The 15,624-nt window shown below is 40.2% G+C and overlaps 1 protein-coding gene across 5 annotated transcripts in view; it reads left to right on the top strand.

Moving 5' to 3' along the window:
• The window catches only part of FRY (FRY microtubule binding protein), a 619,856-nt gene that overhangs the window by 491,132 nt on the left and 113,100 nt on the right, over positions 1-15,624 (top strand). For all 5 annotated transcript variants that reach the window (XM_090273729.1, XM_090273727.1, XM_090273726.1 and 2 more), the window contains 2 exons: positions 13,578-13,765; positions 14,816-14,910. In XM_090273729.1, the coding sequence (XP_090129855.1) occupies positions 13,578-13,765; positions 14,816-14,910 (283 nt within the window). The remainder of the gene's footprint in view (positions 1-13,577; positions 13,766-14,815; positions 14,911-15,624) is intronic.

Raw genomic sequence — 15,624 nt, 5'->3', positions numbered from 1 at the left:
TAGTTGTGAGTTTGTTGTCATTTAAGTGTTCATATTCTTGATCTTCTTTCTCTTAGGTAAGTCTCTTTGACACTTCACATAATGATGCCTTGGTGGTGATGAACTCCTTTAGCTTCACCTTGTCTGGGAAGCACTTCATCTGTCCTTTCATGCCAAATGATAGCTTTGCTGGATAGAGGAATCTTGGTTGTAGGTTACTTTTCATCACATTGAATACTGTTTGCAAGTTTTCCTGCCTGCAAAGTGTCCTCTGAGAAATCAGCTGATAGTCCTATAGGCACCCCACTGTAGGCAACTCTCCACCACTTTCTTGCTGCCCACGGGACTCTCTCTTTATCTTTCACCTTTGGCATCTCAATCATGATGCGTCCTGGTGTGGTCCCCTCTGGGTCCAGCTCTCCTGGGACCCTCTGTGCTTCCCGGACCTGTATGTCCATCTCCTTTGCAAAATTTGGGAAGTTTTCCTCATTATTTTCAATACTCGCTTCCTCATTCTGCAATGGTTGACTGTTTTTTTCATCCTTATGTTGCAAATCATTGATTTGCACCCCAGTTTCCTTCCCTTCACCATCGGTTTTGTGTGGATTTTCCTTCGTGTCACTTAGCATAGCATTCATTTCTCTTATGAGTTTGCCGTACTGAAGCATATCTGTCAAGCCTGTGAGCATCTTTATCACCAGTGTTTTGAATCTGCATCTGTTAAGTTGTCTATCTCCTCATCTGTGAGGTTGGCTATCTCCTCATTGCTTACTTCTCCCACTGGAACCTTGATCCATTTCCCCTTTTGGGCCATACTTCTCTGTCTCCTCATTCTGACAGGCTCCTGTGTTTGTTTGTCTCCGCATCCCAGATAGAGCTGTTGCTCCTGTTATGTTGTAATGGGCAGAGCCTTAGGGATTCGTCAGTACAGGGCAACCTGTTTCACTGTGTTGTGGCACTGTATGTGGGGGAGGGGTCCAAGAGGGAACAATGCCGCCTGCCCATCACTCACCCCTTTTCCAGGCACCTCTCCCACTTTCACACCAGACTGGCACCCCTCTAGCTGCTTCCCTGGCCATCGTTCCAAGAGTGGGTGGGTCTGCAGATGTTCTAGGACCGTGGGGGCCCTTTAAACAAGCGGACTCTGCTGAGACTGGCAGTTTCTGCTTCCATTCCAACCCCCACTGGTCTGCACAATCAGAAGCATTGAGCATTGAACCTTGATTTTCCCCGGTGCTGGGATTGTGGGCTGCAAGGTCCAGTGAGGAGCTAGGAATGCTCTCCAGGTGTCCCTCCTTACTTTTTAAAACGTGTGACTGAACTTTCTGCTGGCCTGCTGCTGCCACTGCTGTTGCTGCCACCACACCATGTCCTCTCTGCCTCGGCTCCGCCCCTCCTACCTGTCTGGATGAGTATTTCTTCTTTATATTTTTGTTTGCTGGACTTCCATGCAGTTTGACTTTCTGGAACTTCTGGTTGTTTCTAGTTTTAAGGTAGTTGTATTCCTTCTTAGTTGTGGCGGAAGACACACGTGTCTGTCTATGCCTCCATCTTGGCCTGAAGTCTACATAGCTTTCCATTTTTTCTTTCTTTTTTTTATTATGCTTTATTGATTATGCTGTTACAGTTGTCCCAATTTCATTTCCCTCTGCTCCCCTCGACCAAATGAGCCCCCTCCCTCCAGTTGTTCCCCGTGCCTTAGTCCATGCCCTTTAGTTGTACATATAGTTCTTCTCAACATCTTCCTGTCTACTCCACTCCCACCTACTATGCTTCTTAATTTCTGCATCATCTCCTTCCCTTTCCCCCTCCCCCCTCCTCATTGACCTCCCCCCAATATGTTCCCCCTTGCCTATAAGTCTTTTTCCACTCTCATTGCCTACTTAGTTTGCCTTTGTTTCAATTTCCTAGCCTCTGTTGTTGATTGTTGTGATACAGTTTTCATTTTAATGTTCATAGTTTTGATCCTCCTTCTTCTAAACAAGTTCCTTTAACATTTTCTATAACAGTGGTTTGGATCTCATGAGCTCCTTCAGTTTTACTTTGTCCTGAAAGCACTTTGTCTGCCCTTCTATTCTGAATGACAGCTTCGCCGGATAGAGTATTCGTGGCTATAGGTTTTTTATTTTCATTACTTTGACTATTTCTTGCCAGTCCCTTCTTGCCTGCAGGGTCTCCCTTGAGAAGTCAGCTGATATTCTAATTGGGACCCCTTTGTACATAATTCTCTTCTTCTCTCTTGCTGCTTTTAAGATCCTCTCTTTATCTTTAATTTTTGACATTTTGATTATAATGTGTCTTGGTGTGGTTCTCCCTGGGTCCAGTTTTTCTGGAACTTTCTGTGCTTCCTGGACCTGTAAGTCTATTTCCTTCCTCCAGTTAGGGAAGCTCTGCTTTATTATTTTTTCACACAATTTTTCAATTTCTAGTTCTTCTTACTCATCTTCTGGCAACCCTATAATTTGGATGTTTGTTTGCTTATAGTTGTTCCAGAAGTTTCTGAGCTCCTCCTCAAATTACTCACTTTTTGTTTCCTCTTTCTGCACTGGTTGACTGTTTGTTCCTTCCCTATGTTCCAATTTGTTGATCTGATCCCTGGTTTTCTTTCCCTCACCACTTGTTTCATATGTGTTTTTGTTCATTTCAGCAGGATTAACTTTCATTCCTTCCCTGTCTGGAATAAGTCCCGCTGTTAGTTCTGTAAGCTTTCTTACAACTATAGCTCTGAATTGAGCCTCCGAAAGATTATCTATCTGTTCGTCCGTTAAATCATTTATTTGCTTTTTGGTTGGCTGCATGATTGGGATCTCTATTATTATCCCTGCCATCCCGACAGTTTTCATTTACCTTTCTATCTTGGGTGGGGCTGTCACACCTCCTACGCTATAGTGGGCGGATCCCCGTGCACTCATCACTACCGGACGACCCTTCTCACCACACTGGCGCTTTGTGTGCGGGTAGGGATCCATGATGGATTCCTGCCATTCACTCCCCACTGAGAGACTGGGAGCCTCCTCCTCTGTCCCACACCTTCTCGGCCTCACAGTCCAAGGCAATGGGGGTCTGCCTTCCCTGGTGTTGGAATTGCGAGCTGATGGGTTTCGTCTACAGGTGGAGGTTCTCCCCAGGTGTTTCTGGCCTCCCCTTAAATACGGGTGTATGTGCTTAAGGCAATCCCACCACTCATCACTGTAGCTTCACCACCAGCACAGCTTTATCTCTCCATCCCAGCTTCACCCCTCCTACCCATCCAGGCGAGCACCACTTGTTTATAACTTCATACGTTGGACTTCCATGTAGCTTTATTTTCTGGAACTTCTGGTTATTAGGTTTTGCAGTAGTTGTAGTCCTTCTTAGTTGTGGAGGGTGATGGAGCATTTCAGTGTAGGCCTCCATCTTGGCTGGAAGCCTCTCTACATAGCTTTTCTTAAAGGCCACTGTCACATAGATGGTATAGTCTGCAATCCATGAGTCTTCAGCTCATGATGATATAAATAAGCTTTTGTTCACTTTCAGGGGACCTAACCCCACATATAAGATGGTTTAAGTAGGAAAACATTTTGAAAAACAAAATAAAAGCATAAAGAATCATTTTGAAACATGGCCCATTCATAAGTTGTGACATGCCTGTATGGGTTTCATCCTGCATTTATTACCCTGGATTTGCCTGAGTCCATTTCCCAGGACTCTTTGTTTGCTGTGCAGGAACTTTTCCATATCTTCAACATGTCCCTAGGGTCATGCAGCCAAGCACAACTGAGAAGAATACCACTGAATTATCCCTCCTGATCCACTTTTATGTCACCACCAAATGTGCCACAGAGCCCTCCAGATCAAAGAGACAGTCAGAATCACTGCTTATGCCATGTCCTCAGACCCTTGCAGTCTGGCTTTCTCCCTGCAGAGTCACAACCTATGTTCAGCATAATAGCCCAGACTTCAGTTATGGGCTTTTCCTCACATTCTTATTTCCATTTGATCAAATGGTTTTCTGATCATTGAGATTCCTTCCATGTTATTGGAAGAACACATATCCTGGTGGATGTTTAATCTGTGGCTGCCTTCTCTACAGTGTCTACCTTTTTTTTTTTTTTTTTTTTTTTTTTTTGGTATATTTTACTGGTAATTTTGTCAAAACAGTTCCATTTTTTCCCCTTTGCTCCCCTCTTCCAAGCACACCCCTCCCCCAGAAGTCCCCCCCAATCTCCCAGTCTATGCCCAAGGGTCAGGCATACAAGCTGTCTGGTTTATCCCTTTCCTATATTATTTTTTAATTAATTAATTTCTTATAACAAAATAATAGTCCCCCACTCTCAGGCTTGAGACCCTTTATAATCCTATAGAGGACAATGGGAGAAGGTCTCGAGCTCCTCTAGCTGCTTAAAGCTGGATATGGTCATCGTCCTACCTACCCTTGGGTCCAGAATTCCCTAATAAGAGTGGGGGTGTGGAGGGGAGGGTGGCCTTCCCACATGGGGTAGGATCATGCACACTCCAGGTCAGTTGGCTGTCCCCAGACAATGGCATGCTTGGTTTAACAGGCTGGCATCCTTGTATTCTGGGGGCAACAGATTTGGCAACAGGGTTAAAAGACATCATTCACTCATAACCACTAGATGAAAAAAGGCAGGGATTATTTTTTCAATGTCCCCTATTAGGGAAAAAAGAAGGACTTCCTTAGAGGAAGGTGGGCCACGCACGTCACACTTGTCCAAAACCCTTTTGCTCAGTATACTTAGCTTGGGCTGAGGGAAATATTTTAAGTTTCCCCCCTCTCAGACCTCTGTGTCCTTTCTGTCCAAGCCATTAGGATAAAAAAATAGAAACCTTTTTTAAGGTGAAGCGCACAGCCCCCCCCCCCCCCCCATTCTTCACCAACCCAGCCACTTAGTTCAGCCAAACCATTGAGTCTTAGGAAGCAGCAATGCAGACAGGATTAAGTGAGGGCTATACGTACAGACAATCACTCAGGTAATGAGATTCTAGAATTATGCCTTTTGAAAACAGAAAACACATGTCAATTTATGCAACATAACCCATAAACCAGTCTCTACATCTGTAAGATTGTCTTATTGGAAAGACATCCAGTTGCAAGGCATTTGACATTCTTCTTGCCTATAAATTAAGCATCTTTGATGATGCCACAGACCTAGTTTAACTTACAAATGAAATGAAAAGAAACTTTAAAGACAGTTAGCTGCACTACTTTATAGTCTACCACTGAGCATTGTTTTTTGGGTTTTTTTTGAATCATGATTTTTCTCCCTAAGATTACCCTCCATGTCATTAAAGAGACTGCGTTAAGTCCATTTTTAATTTATCCTATTCATTTGCATAAAAAAACAAGAGCAGCAAATGATCACTTATGATCTTTAAGTCTGCTTTGCTGGAACTTACACAAGGAACATTTAGGGTGACCTTCAGTCTGCCCTTCAGGGCACAGAAGCTGAGCCACATACCTGGCATTCAGCCTTGCCTGTAAACACCTGTCTTTTTCAAGTCCCTCAGGTTTTCCATTGTGTCTTAAAGTCGTTTCTAGCCATCTTTCAGGAAAGCAACCTTGATTCCTTCCCTGGAAAGATTGCCATGGACAGCACATCCAACCTAGGTATCAGGCCTTTTTTTTCGTGGGCTTTTATTACCTTATAAGGTCAACCTTAGTTCCTCAGGCCTTTTTGGTGACAATCAGAGCCCAAGCATATCTCCTTTAAGCATGACATTCCAGTCTAAGTCTTGGTGAACAAAACCTCTATTATCAACTGGTCTTATTAGTTTCATGCAAAGAACCTTATGTCATTATTTCTTCAGGATGCCAAATTCTGGAGGGATCAGGTAGGGAGAAAAATATAGAGTGTGAAGGAAAACCCTTGTCCTTCTAATATTCACCAAAATTGCATTTCCATTCTTTATATTTTTTCCCACTAAAAATTTGTTTGTTTGTTTTTCTTATATTTGTCTCATTTTTCTTTTCTATTGCTTTCCTGCATCCTGCCCATCCCTTCTCCCACAGTCAGTCACCACCCAGTTTTCCATGTCCATGGGTCATTTATACATGTTCTTTGACTAGACCCTTCCCCTTCTTTCACCCTTCTCTCCCTCCCCCCTCCCCCCTTGTCATTGTTAGTCTACACCTTGTTTACATACCTCTGTTTTATTTTGCTTATTTGTTTGTGTTGTTCATTAGTCTCCTGTAATAGGTGATAGCATAAGGTATTTTTCTTTTGTTGCCTGACTTATTTCACTAAGCATAATTCTCTCTAGTTCCTTCCATGTTGTTGCAAATCGTAGAGGTTCCTTCTTTCTTTCTGCTACATAGTACTTCATTGTGTAAATGTACCACAGTTTTTTGATCCTCTCATCTACAGATGGGCACTTAGATTGTTTCCAGCACTTGGCTATTGTAGATAGTGCTGCTATAAACATTGGGTTGCATAGGTTCTTTTGGTTAGTGTTTCAGGATTCTTTGGATATAGTCCTAGCAATGGAATTGTTGGTTCAAAAGGCAGTTCCATTTTTAGTTTTTTGAGGAAATTCCAAACTGTTTTCCATAGTGGCTGCACCAGTCTGCATTCCCACCACCAGTGCACCAGGGATCCCTTTTCTCCACATCCTCGCCAGCACATCTTGTTTGTTGATGTGTTTATGATGGCCATTCTGATTGGTGTGAGGTGGTATCTCATTGTGGTTTTTATTTGCATCTCTCTGATGACTAGTGATGTTGAGCATTCTTTCATATGTGTATGAACCCTCTGTATGTTCTCTTTGGAGAAGTGTTCAAGTCCTTTGCCCATTTTTGAATTGGGTTGTCTGTCTTCTTGGTGTTGAGTTGTATGAGTTCTTTATATATTTTGGAGATCAATCCCCTGTCTGAGGTATCATTGGCAAATATAGTTTCTCATATGATTGGTTTCCTTTTCACCTTGCTGATGTTTCCTTTTGCTGAGCAGAAAATTTTTAGTTTGATGTAGTCCTGTTTATTTATTCTTTCCTTTATTACCCTGCCTTAGAAGATATATCAGTGAAAATGTTGCTAAATGGGATATCTGAAATTTTCCTGCCTCTGTTTTACTCTAGGACTTTTATGGTTCCACAGCTTACATTTAAGTCTTTCATCCATCTTGAGTTTATTCTGGTATACAGTGTATGTTGGTGGTCTAGTTTCATTTTTTTGCACTCCCTGTCCAGTTCTCCTAACGTCATTTGTTGAAGGGGCTCTTTTCACTCCATTTTATGTTCCTTCCCCCTTTGTCAAATATTAGTTGACCATATAAACCTGGGTTTATTTCTGGGCTCTCTATTTTGTTCCATTGGTCTATATGTCTGTTCTTATGCCAATACCAGACTGTTCTGATTACTGTGACCTTGTAGTATAGTTTGATATTAGGTATTGTGATTCCTCCTACTCTGTTCTTCTTCCTCAAGATTGCTGTGGCTATTCGGGCTCTTTTTTGGTTCCATATAAATATTTGAAGTATTTGTTCTAGGTCTGTGAAATATGTCGTTAGTAATTTAATAGGGATTGCATTGAATCTATAAATTGCTTTGGGTAGTATGGACATTTTAATGATGTTTTTTCTTCCCATCCATGAACATAGTATATGTTTCCACTTATTTGTATTTTTCTTAATTTCTTTCTTCAGTGTTATGTAGTTTTCTGATATAGGTCTTTTACCTCCTTGGTTAAGTTTATTCCTATGTACTTTGTTTTTCTTGTTGCTATGGTAAATGAGATTTTTCTTTCAGTTTCTATCTCTGAAATTGTATTGTTGCTGTACAGAAATGCCTTTGATTTCTGAATATTGACTTTGTACCCTGCTATTTTCCCAAATTCACTTATTAGGTCAAGAAGTTTTTTCGTGTAGTCTATAGGGTTTTTTATGTGCACTATCATGTCGTCTGCAAATAATGACAGTTTTACTTCCTCTTTTCCAATTTGGATGTCTTTTATTTCTCTTTCTTTTCTGATTGCTGTGGCTAGAACTTCCAAGACTATGTTGAATAGGAGTGGAGAGAGCGGACATCCTTGTCTTGTTCCTGATCTCAGGGGGAATGCTCTCAGTTTTTGCCCATTGAGTATGATGTTGGCTTCAGGTTTCTCATATATGGCCTTTATTATGTTGAGGTATGCTCCCTCTATTCCCATTTTGTTGAGTGTTTTCATGATAAATGGGTGTTGTACTTTATCAAATGCTTTTTCTGCATCTATTGATATGATCATGTGGTATTTCTCTTTCATTTTGTTTATGTGGTGTATTATGTTTATTGATTTGCGAATATTAATGCATCCTTGCATCCCTGGGATGAATCCCACTTGGTCATGGTGTATGATCTTTGTAATGTGTTGTTGGATCTGGTTTGCCAATATTTTGTTGAGGATTTTAGCATCTATGTTCATTAGCGATATTGGTCAGTAGTTTTCTTCCTTTGTTGTGTCTTGACCTGGTTTTGGAATTAGGGTAATATTGGCTTCATAGAATGAATTTGCGAGTCTTCCCTCTTCTTGGATTTTTTGGAATAGTCTGAGGAGGATAGGAGTTATTTCTTTCCTAACTGTTTTGTAAAATTCACATGTGAAGCCATCCGGTCCAGGGCTTTTGTGTGCCGGGAGTTTTTTGATTACTGCTTCAATTTCACTGGTTGTTATTGGTCTGTTCAGGCTTTCTGCTTCCTCTTGATTCAGTTTTGGAAGATTATATGTTTCCAGAAATTTGTCCATTTCATCTAGGTTGTCACATTTCTTGTGAACAGTTGTTCATAATAATTTCTTGCAATACTTTGTATTTCTGTGGTATCAGTTGTGATTTCTGCTCTTTCATTTCTGATTTTATTTATTTGGGTCCTCTCTCTTTTTTTCTTGATGAGCCTGGCTAAAGGCTTGTTGATTTTGTTTATCTTTTCAGAGAACCAGCTCCTGGCTTTATTGATCTTTTGAATTGTTTGTTTGGTCTCTATGTCATTTAATTCTGCTTTGATCTTGGTGATTTCCTTCCTTCTACTCGCTCTGGGATTTGCTTTTGTTCTTCCTCTAGTTCTTGTAACTGTAGGGTTAGATTTTTTATTAGAGATTCCTTTTTTAGGTAGGCCTGTATTGCTCTGAACTTTCCTCTCAGGCCTGTTTCCTTGTATCCCATAGGTTTTGGGTTGTTGTGTGTTCATTATCATTCGTTTCCAGAAACTTCTTGATTTCTTCCTTGATGTCATTGTTAACCCATTTATTATTTAATAGCATGGTATTCATTCTTCATGAGTTTGAACATTTTTGAGTTTTTTCCTTGAGGTTGATTTCTAGTTCCAAGGCATTGTGACCTGAGAATATGCTTGATATAATTTCAATTTTCTTGAATTTGTTGAGGCTTGTTTTGTGTCCTTCCATGTGGTCTGTCTTTGAAAATGTCCCATACGCATTTGAAAAGAATGTATATTTTGCTTCTTTGGGGTGAAAAGTTATATATATATATATATATATATATATATATATATAAACTAAGTCCATTTGATCTAGAGTTTTGTTCAGGCCTCAATATCTTTGGTGTTTCTTTCCTTCGAAGATCTGTCCATTGTTGACAATGGGGTGTTAAAGTCCCCTACTATGAGTGTGTTGTTGTCTATATCCTTCCTGAAGTCTTTCAAGATTGTCCTTACATATTTGGGTACTCCTATGTTGGGTGCATATATGTTTATAAGGGTTATATCTTGCTGATGGACTGGTCCCTTCAGTATTATTAAATGTCCTTCTTTGTCTTTTTTTATGGCCTTTGCTACCCCAGCTTTTTTTTCATGTCCATTTGCTTGATATACTTTTTTTAATCCCTTCGCTTTCAGTCTGTGTAAATCTTTTGTTTTGAAGTGTGTCTCTTGTAGACAGCATATATGTGGGTCATGTTTTTGTATCCATTCCACTAGCCTATGTCTTTTAAGTGGAGCATTTAATCCATCTACATTTAAGGTTATTAATGACATGTACTTATTCATTTCCCTTTGTACCTGTGTTCCTCTCCTTCTGTTTTTTTCTTCTTTTTCTTAAAGCATTCACTTTAGCATCTCTTGTAATGCTGGTTTGGTGGAGTTGTATTCTTTTAGTCTTCATTCATCTGAGAATCTCTTTATTTCACCTTCCATTTTGAATGAGAGCCTTGCTGGGTAGAGTATTCTTGGTTGTAGGCCTTTGTTTTTCATTGCTTGAAGTATTTTTTGCCATTTCCTTCTGGCTTGTAGTGTTTCTGTTGAGTCATCTGTTGATAGCCTTATCGGAGCTTTGTTGTATGTTATTTGCTGTTTTTCTCTTGCTGCTTTTAGGATTCTCCCTTTGTCTTTGAATGTTGCCATTTTAATTATGATGTGACTTGGAGTGTGCCTTTTTGGGTTCATCTTCATTGGGACCCTCTGTCCTTCCTGGATTTGCATGACTTTCTCTAACCAAGTTAGGAAAATTTTCTGTCATTACTTTTTAATCATGTTTTCTATCCCTTTTTCCTCCTCTTCTCCTTCTTGTATCCCTATAATTCTAATGTCATTTAGTCTCATGTTGTCCTGCAGTTCTCTTAATCTCTCTTCATTCTTCTGCAATATTTTTTCATTTTGTTGTATTGTCTGGGAATTATTTTCTACATTTTCCTCTAACTCACTGATCAGATCTTCTGCTTTGTCTACCCTGCTTTTGATTGATTCAACTGTGTTCTTCAATTCAGAAATTGTACTCTTCATTTCTTCCTGGTTCTTATTAATAGTTTCTATGTCCTTTTTTATGCTGGTGTAGTTCTCCGTAAGTTCCTTGTAGCTTCCCTGTAATTCTTTGTAGTTTCCTTGGAGTTGTCGGTAATTTCCCTGAGTTTGTCATAGTTTCCTTTGAGATTGTCGAGGTCATTGAGCTTCTTTATAACCATTTTTTTTTTAATTCAATGTCTGATAGTTGGCTTATGTCTATTCCATCTATCTCTCTTTCTGGGGATTCCTCTTTTCCTTTCATTGTGAGGTTGTTTCTGTGTCTCCCCATGTTGAATTCTTCCTATTTGTTTTTGTTAGTTAGATTTCTCTGCTTTGTTTTCCCACTTTTGTGATATGAGATTCTTTATAGGTGACCTGGGGGATTCAGTGGTGTAGTCTCTTTGATCTTCTGAGCCTAATGCTCTTGTGTTTCCCTTTATGCGATTTGTTTATGCTTTCTGGTTGTATTTCAGTTACTCTTTGGTGGATCCTTTCCTCTGGCTGGTTGATTGAGAGTCACTCTGCCCACCTTGTCTTGCGTTCTTTCATGGAGGTGCTGTTAAAACATAAGCACACAACCCAGGCAAGAAACCCACACCTTCCAAAATATGCCCCAACTACAATCCCACTATCGGCAGCAAACGAGCCAGTATTAATATAAATGTACAGAGATTAAAACTCTTATATTATAGGAGAAACAGATAAGAGTTGTTTTAAATGAAAGAAATATGATTTTTTGAGAGGGAAGGTGATAGAATAATAATATTAGCAAATAGGGTCAAGGCTACGTGAGACAGCAAGTAGTATTTATTTACACTGTATATTTAAAAAGGAGGGGAAGAATGCAGAATGAAGTGAGAAAGTGAAAGTGTATAGTATTAGGTTTATATAGCAGTCATATGCTATATGTATAGTGTGAGAGGGAAGATAAACAAAACAGACAAACAAATAGACAAATAAACCAAAATTATAGCAGAAAAATCTGAGGGATAGAAGGTAGGAAACAGATTAAAGAAATAGTTAAAAAATTATTTAATAAAAGAAAGAAAGAGAGAAAAGAGAGAGAGAAAGAAAATAAGGGGAATGGAAGAAGAAAAAGAAAGGAAAGGGAAGGAAATGAGCGGGGGAGAAAAAATTTTTAAAAAGAGAGATAAGAAGGGGAAGGGAAGAAGAAAAAAGAAAGGAAGGGGAAGGAAAAGAGAGGGGGGAAATTTTAAATCAAAAATAGAAAGAAAGAGAGAAATGAGAGAAAGAGAAAAAGAAAAGAAGAGGAAGGGAGGAAAGAGATAGAAAAAGAAAAAAAAAGAAAGGAAGGGAAAGGAAAAGAGATAGGAAAAAATAAGAAACAAAGGGTTTTTTTTTTTCAGTTCAACTTTTTAGGCTCAGTCTCCTTTTTTTCTGGATTCGCCCCTGGTCAAAATTCCGTTGGTTCCAAATCATTTCTGGTTGGTTGGCTGGCTGTGGGAAGATCCAGCTTGATTGTGGGGTTGCTAGTCTCTTATTCGTGGGCCTACTGCTGCTCTGCTGTGAGCCGCATTTAGTTGTCCCCTCCTGCAGCACCCTCAGCCCTCCTTAGGCTTGTCTAGCAACGTTGTTCTGCTGTTGGGCCAGCGTGTGCATGCCAGTAATCTCTGCTCTGCCTCCAGTTGTGTCTCTATTCCCAAGCTACAGCATCCACTCGAGTCCCTGCCTATATGCCTGCATGCGCCACCTGCCGGCCTGGGGTCCCCACAGTGGCTGTGACTCAGCTTTCCCAAATGGGTCCCTTTCCTTGCCTCAAAACTGTCCCTTTGTTCAGTAGGGCCCTGGAGCGAGTGCTGCATGTGCCCAGAGCACAGAGATTTCAGTCCCGAGTTGCAGCCAAGGAGATCCCCACCTAGACTCAGTTCATACAGTTTCTCCCAGTCTGGGTTGTTCACTGTCCTCCCACGCCTCCAGTCTTTTCAGCCAAACCCTCTCACTGATTCCCTGCGAGATTTTGATGGTTGGTGCACCCTTGGCAGAGGGCAGCCTCTAAGCAGCTCCTGGCTAAGAAGCCGGTCAGCAGCTGCCCCCCACCAGTACGGTATGGCAGATGCGCCAGTCCCAGATGCCCAGCGACTCAGCCTGGTGTGCACAGCCGAAATTTCCTTCCTCCTTCACGCTGCTCCCACGCTCCCTTTCCTGTTTACACTGTCTAAAATCCTCACTCACTCACTCTCTCCTCTCCATGTTTGCACCCGAATTCCTTCCGTGGTGGGAGCAAGCAGATAACACCGCTACCTTCTCCGCCACCATCTTCCTCCTCTATGTTTTTATATCTGTAAATTTATAGGCCATTCTGAGGAGCAGAGACTTGGGTCCAGGCCTTGGCTGTGTTTAGAATTGACTAGATTCACTGATGGCTTCTTCTACATACGGAAGCACTCAAAACATTTGTTTTTAACAAATTGTCTTATGAAAGAAAAAAAAAGAGTGAAAATATCCCATATAAAAAGTAGTACAGAAGAATAATATAGAGAAGTAGAAGGGTTAATAAATAGCAATGCACTTGTGTGTCACATATGTACTAAGCACTTTTAAAGTTTAATTTGCACAAAAATTCTAAGATAGATGCTATTATTCACAAATTAAAAGTAAGGAAATAGGCTTATAGAGATGTTTTTTTCTCAGTCTGAAAACTAGTTTAAAACCAAAACCATATTGCTCCAGAGCTTCTGACTCTTTCTACTACTCAAGTTCCTTAAGATTTACTAAAATTTGTGTGTTTGGTTCTTTTTTCATTGTTAATTTTTGCATGAGTACCAGTAGGAGATAGCCCTGTGAGTTGAACCTGTTTCAAATCTTCAGATAACTGTTGCCCCAGACCTTGCAGAGTGTCCACTGACCTGCTTTCTGGCCTTTTGCTGCCCTAGGCTTCCGTCTGGAGCAGCACTTGAGTGAGGTTGCATTGCAGACAGCCCTGGCAAGCTCTTCAAGGCACTATGCCTGTCGGTCATTCCAGATATTCCGGGCCATCAAACAACCTCTGTCAGCGCATGCCTTGTCTGACCTTCTCTCAAGACTGGTGGAAGTGATTGGGGAACATGGTGATGAGATTCAGGTAGGAAAGGAAAGACCACCAAATGCATCCTGTTTCTCTCATTTTAGAGAAGAGTTAACGGCTTTCTCAGAGCTTTGTCTCTCTTGCCAATTATTCTAGCCCTCTGGATAAGTACAGTCCATTAAAAATTTTTCGAGGTTGACTTTTATATTTACAAAAGTCATTCCCAAGAGTAATGGTCTAGAAACTCCACAGGTGGTTTCTTTTTTATTCAAGCTAAGAACTGAACATTCTTGGGTGAATCTTCTTTGTTGTTTGATTGTTGATTTTATTTGGTGGAGGACAGGAAAATAATGTTTTGTCTTTTTGCCACTAACCTAGTTGTACAATCTCCCTACCGAGAGAAGGGATCTCCACAGTATCTGTGCAAAGCACTAACTACTCTTCTTTGCCTGATCAGCCTTCAGTAAACTGGGAAGAGATGAAGAAATAGTGGAGAGAGTAGATACCACAGGAAGACCCTGAAGGTAGAGCCCAAAAACTGGGCACCTGGGCAGGTTGAAAGCCAGGGCCATTTCCCACTCTGCAGCTTGGGCCAAGCCCTGATTTTCCATAAGAAACGTACCTGCATCTCAGCAGGCCTGCATACATTTAAACTATAGCTTATTTTCCTCCTTCTGATCATTATAAGTGCTACTTAAAATGCCATTGAGGCACAGCCCTTACATACATCTCTTATCTCTGCCTTTAGACATGGCAACTCTATTTCAAATGCCCTCCATTACTGCCACCTTCAGCCTTAACCCTCCCTGTTGAATTTCAAATGAGATTGGCTCATTTTCTTTTTTATATCTTTGAGTATTTTTTCAAATTGTATATATTATCCTATTACATTGTAAACAGAAACTAAAGCTAACTCCTGAGCCACCTGAATTTTTTCAGTGGACCTTAAAATTTGTTTTTAAACTTTGTAAATTAAGGTAACAATGACCATCTAGCTATCAATGATATTAACATTATTTGAATAAAGTTTGCATTAATTAAGTTTATGTCCAGGAAGTTAACAGTGGTTACAAGCAATCCAAAATGTTGTCTCTGCATGTTTGGCAGGGTTACGTAATGGAAGCACTCCTGACTTTGGAAGCTGCTGTGGATAACTTGTCTGACTGTTTGAAGAACAGTGATCTCCTAACTGTATTATCTCGGTGAGAACCAGCTTAATGACATTTTAAAATCAAATATACTGTATTGAATATTTGTGATATGCCCAGATTTGGGGCAAAGTCCAAAGAACAAATCTAGTGTTTGAAGTCTAGACATGAAAAAATATGTATGGCGTTTTAAGTTAAGAAAGGGGAACTGGGGGGTTTATAGGGGTTATGATGCACACACTTATATACACATTATAAAAGTATATTAAAATTCAGAAAGATAGCCCTGGCCAGGTAGCTCAGTTGGTTGGAGCATCATCCCAATGCACCAAGGTACCAAGGTTACACGTTCAATCCCCAGTCAGGACACATGCAAGAAACAAGCAATGACTGAGTAAATAAGTGGAACAACAAGTCAATGTCTCTCTCTCTCTCTCTCTCTCTCTCTCTCTCCCTCCCCCTCTCTCCCTGTCTCCCTCTAAAATCAATATAAATAAATAAATAATACATAAATTAAAAATGTTAGGAAGATAGACACCAAATGTTATCTCTAAATACAAATAACGATTTTTCATTTTCTTTTTTATATATTTGAGTATTTTTTCAAATGTTATATAACACTATCCTATTACGTTGTAAACAGAAACTAAAATATTATTTTTAAATGAATTTACTTGAAGAATTTCTACCTTAGAATCTTTCTTTCTTATCTTTTTTCATTCCTTTTCTCCTGCCGGTGTTTAATCACCTTTCATATTTTGTTTGTAT

The sequence above is a fragment of the Furipterus horrens genome, unplaced genomic scaffold (assembly GCF_987537825.1).
Source record: "Furipterus horrens unplaced genomic scaffold, mFurHor1.1.pri manual_scaffold_4, whole genome shotgun sequence".
Lineage (NCBI taxonomy): Eukaryota > Metazoa > Chordata > Mammalia > Chiroptera > Furipteridae > Furipterus > Furipterus horrens.
Note: the sequence above shows the minus strand (reverse complement) of the source record. Positions and strands in the feature narration are given on the sequence as shown.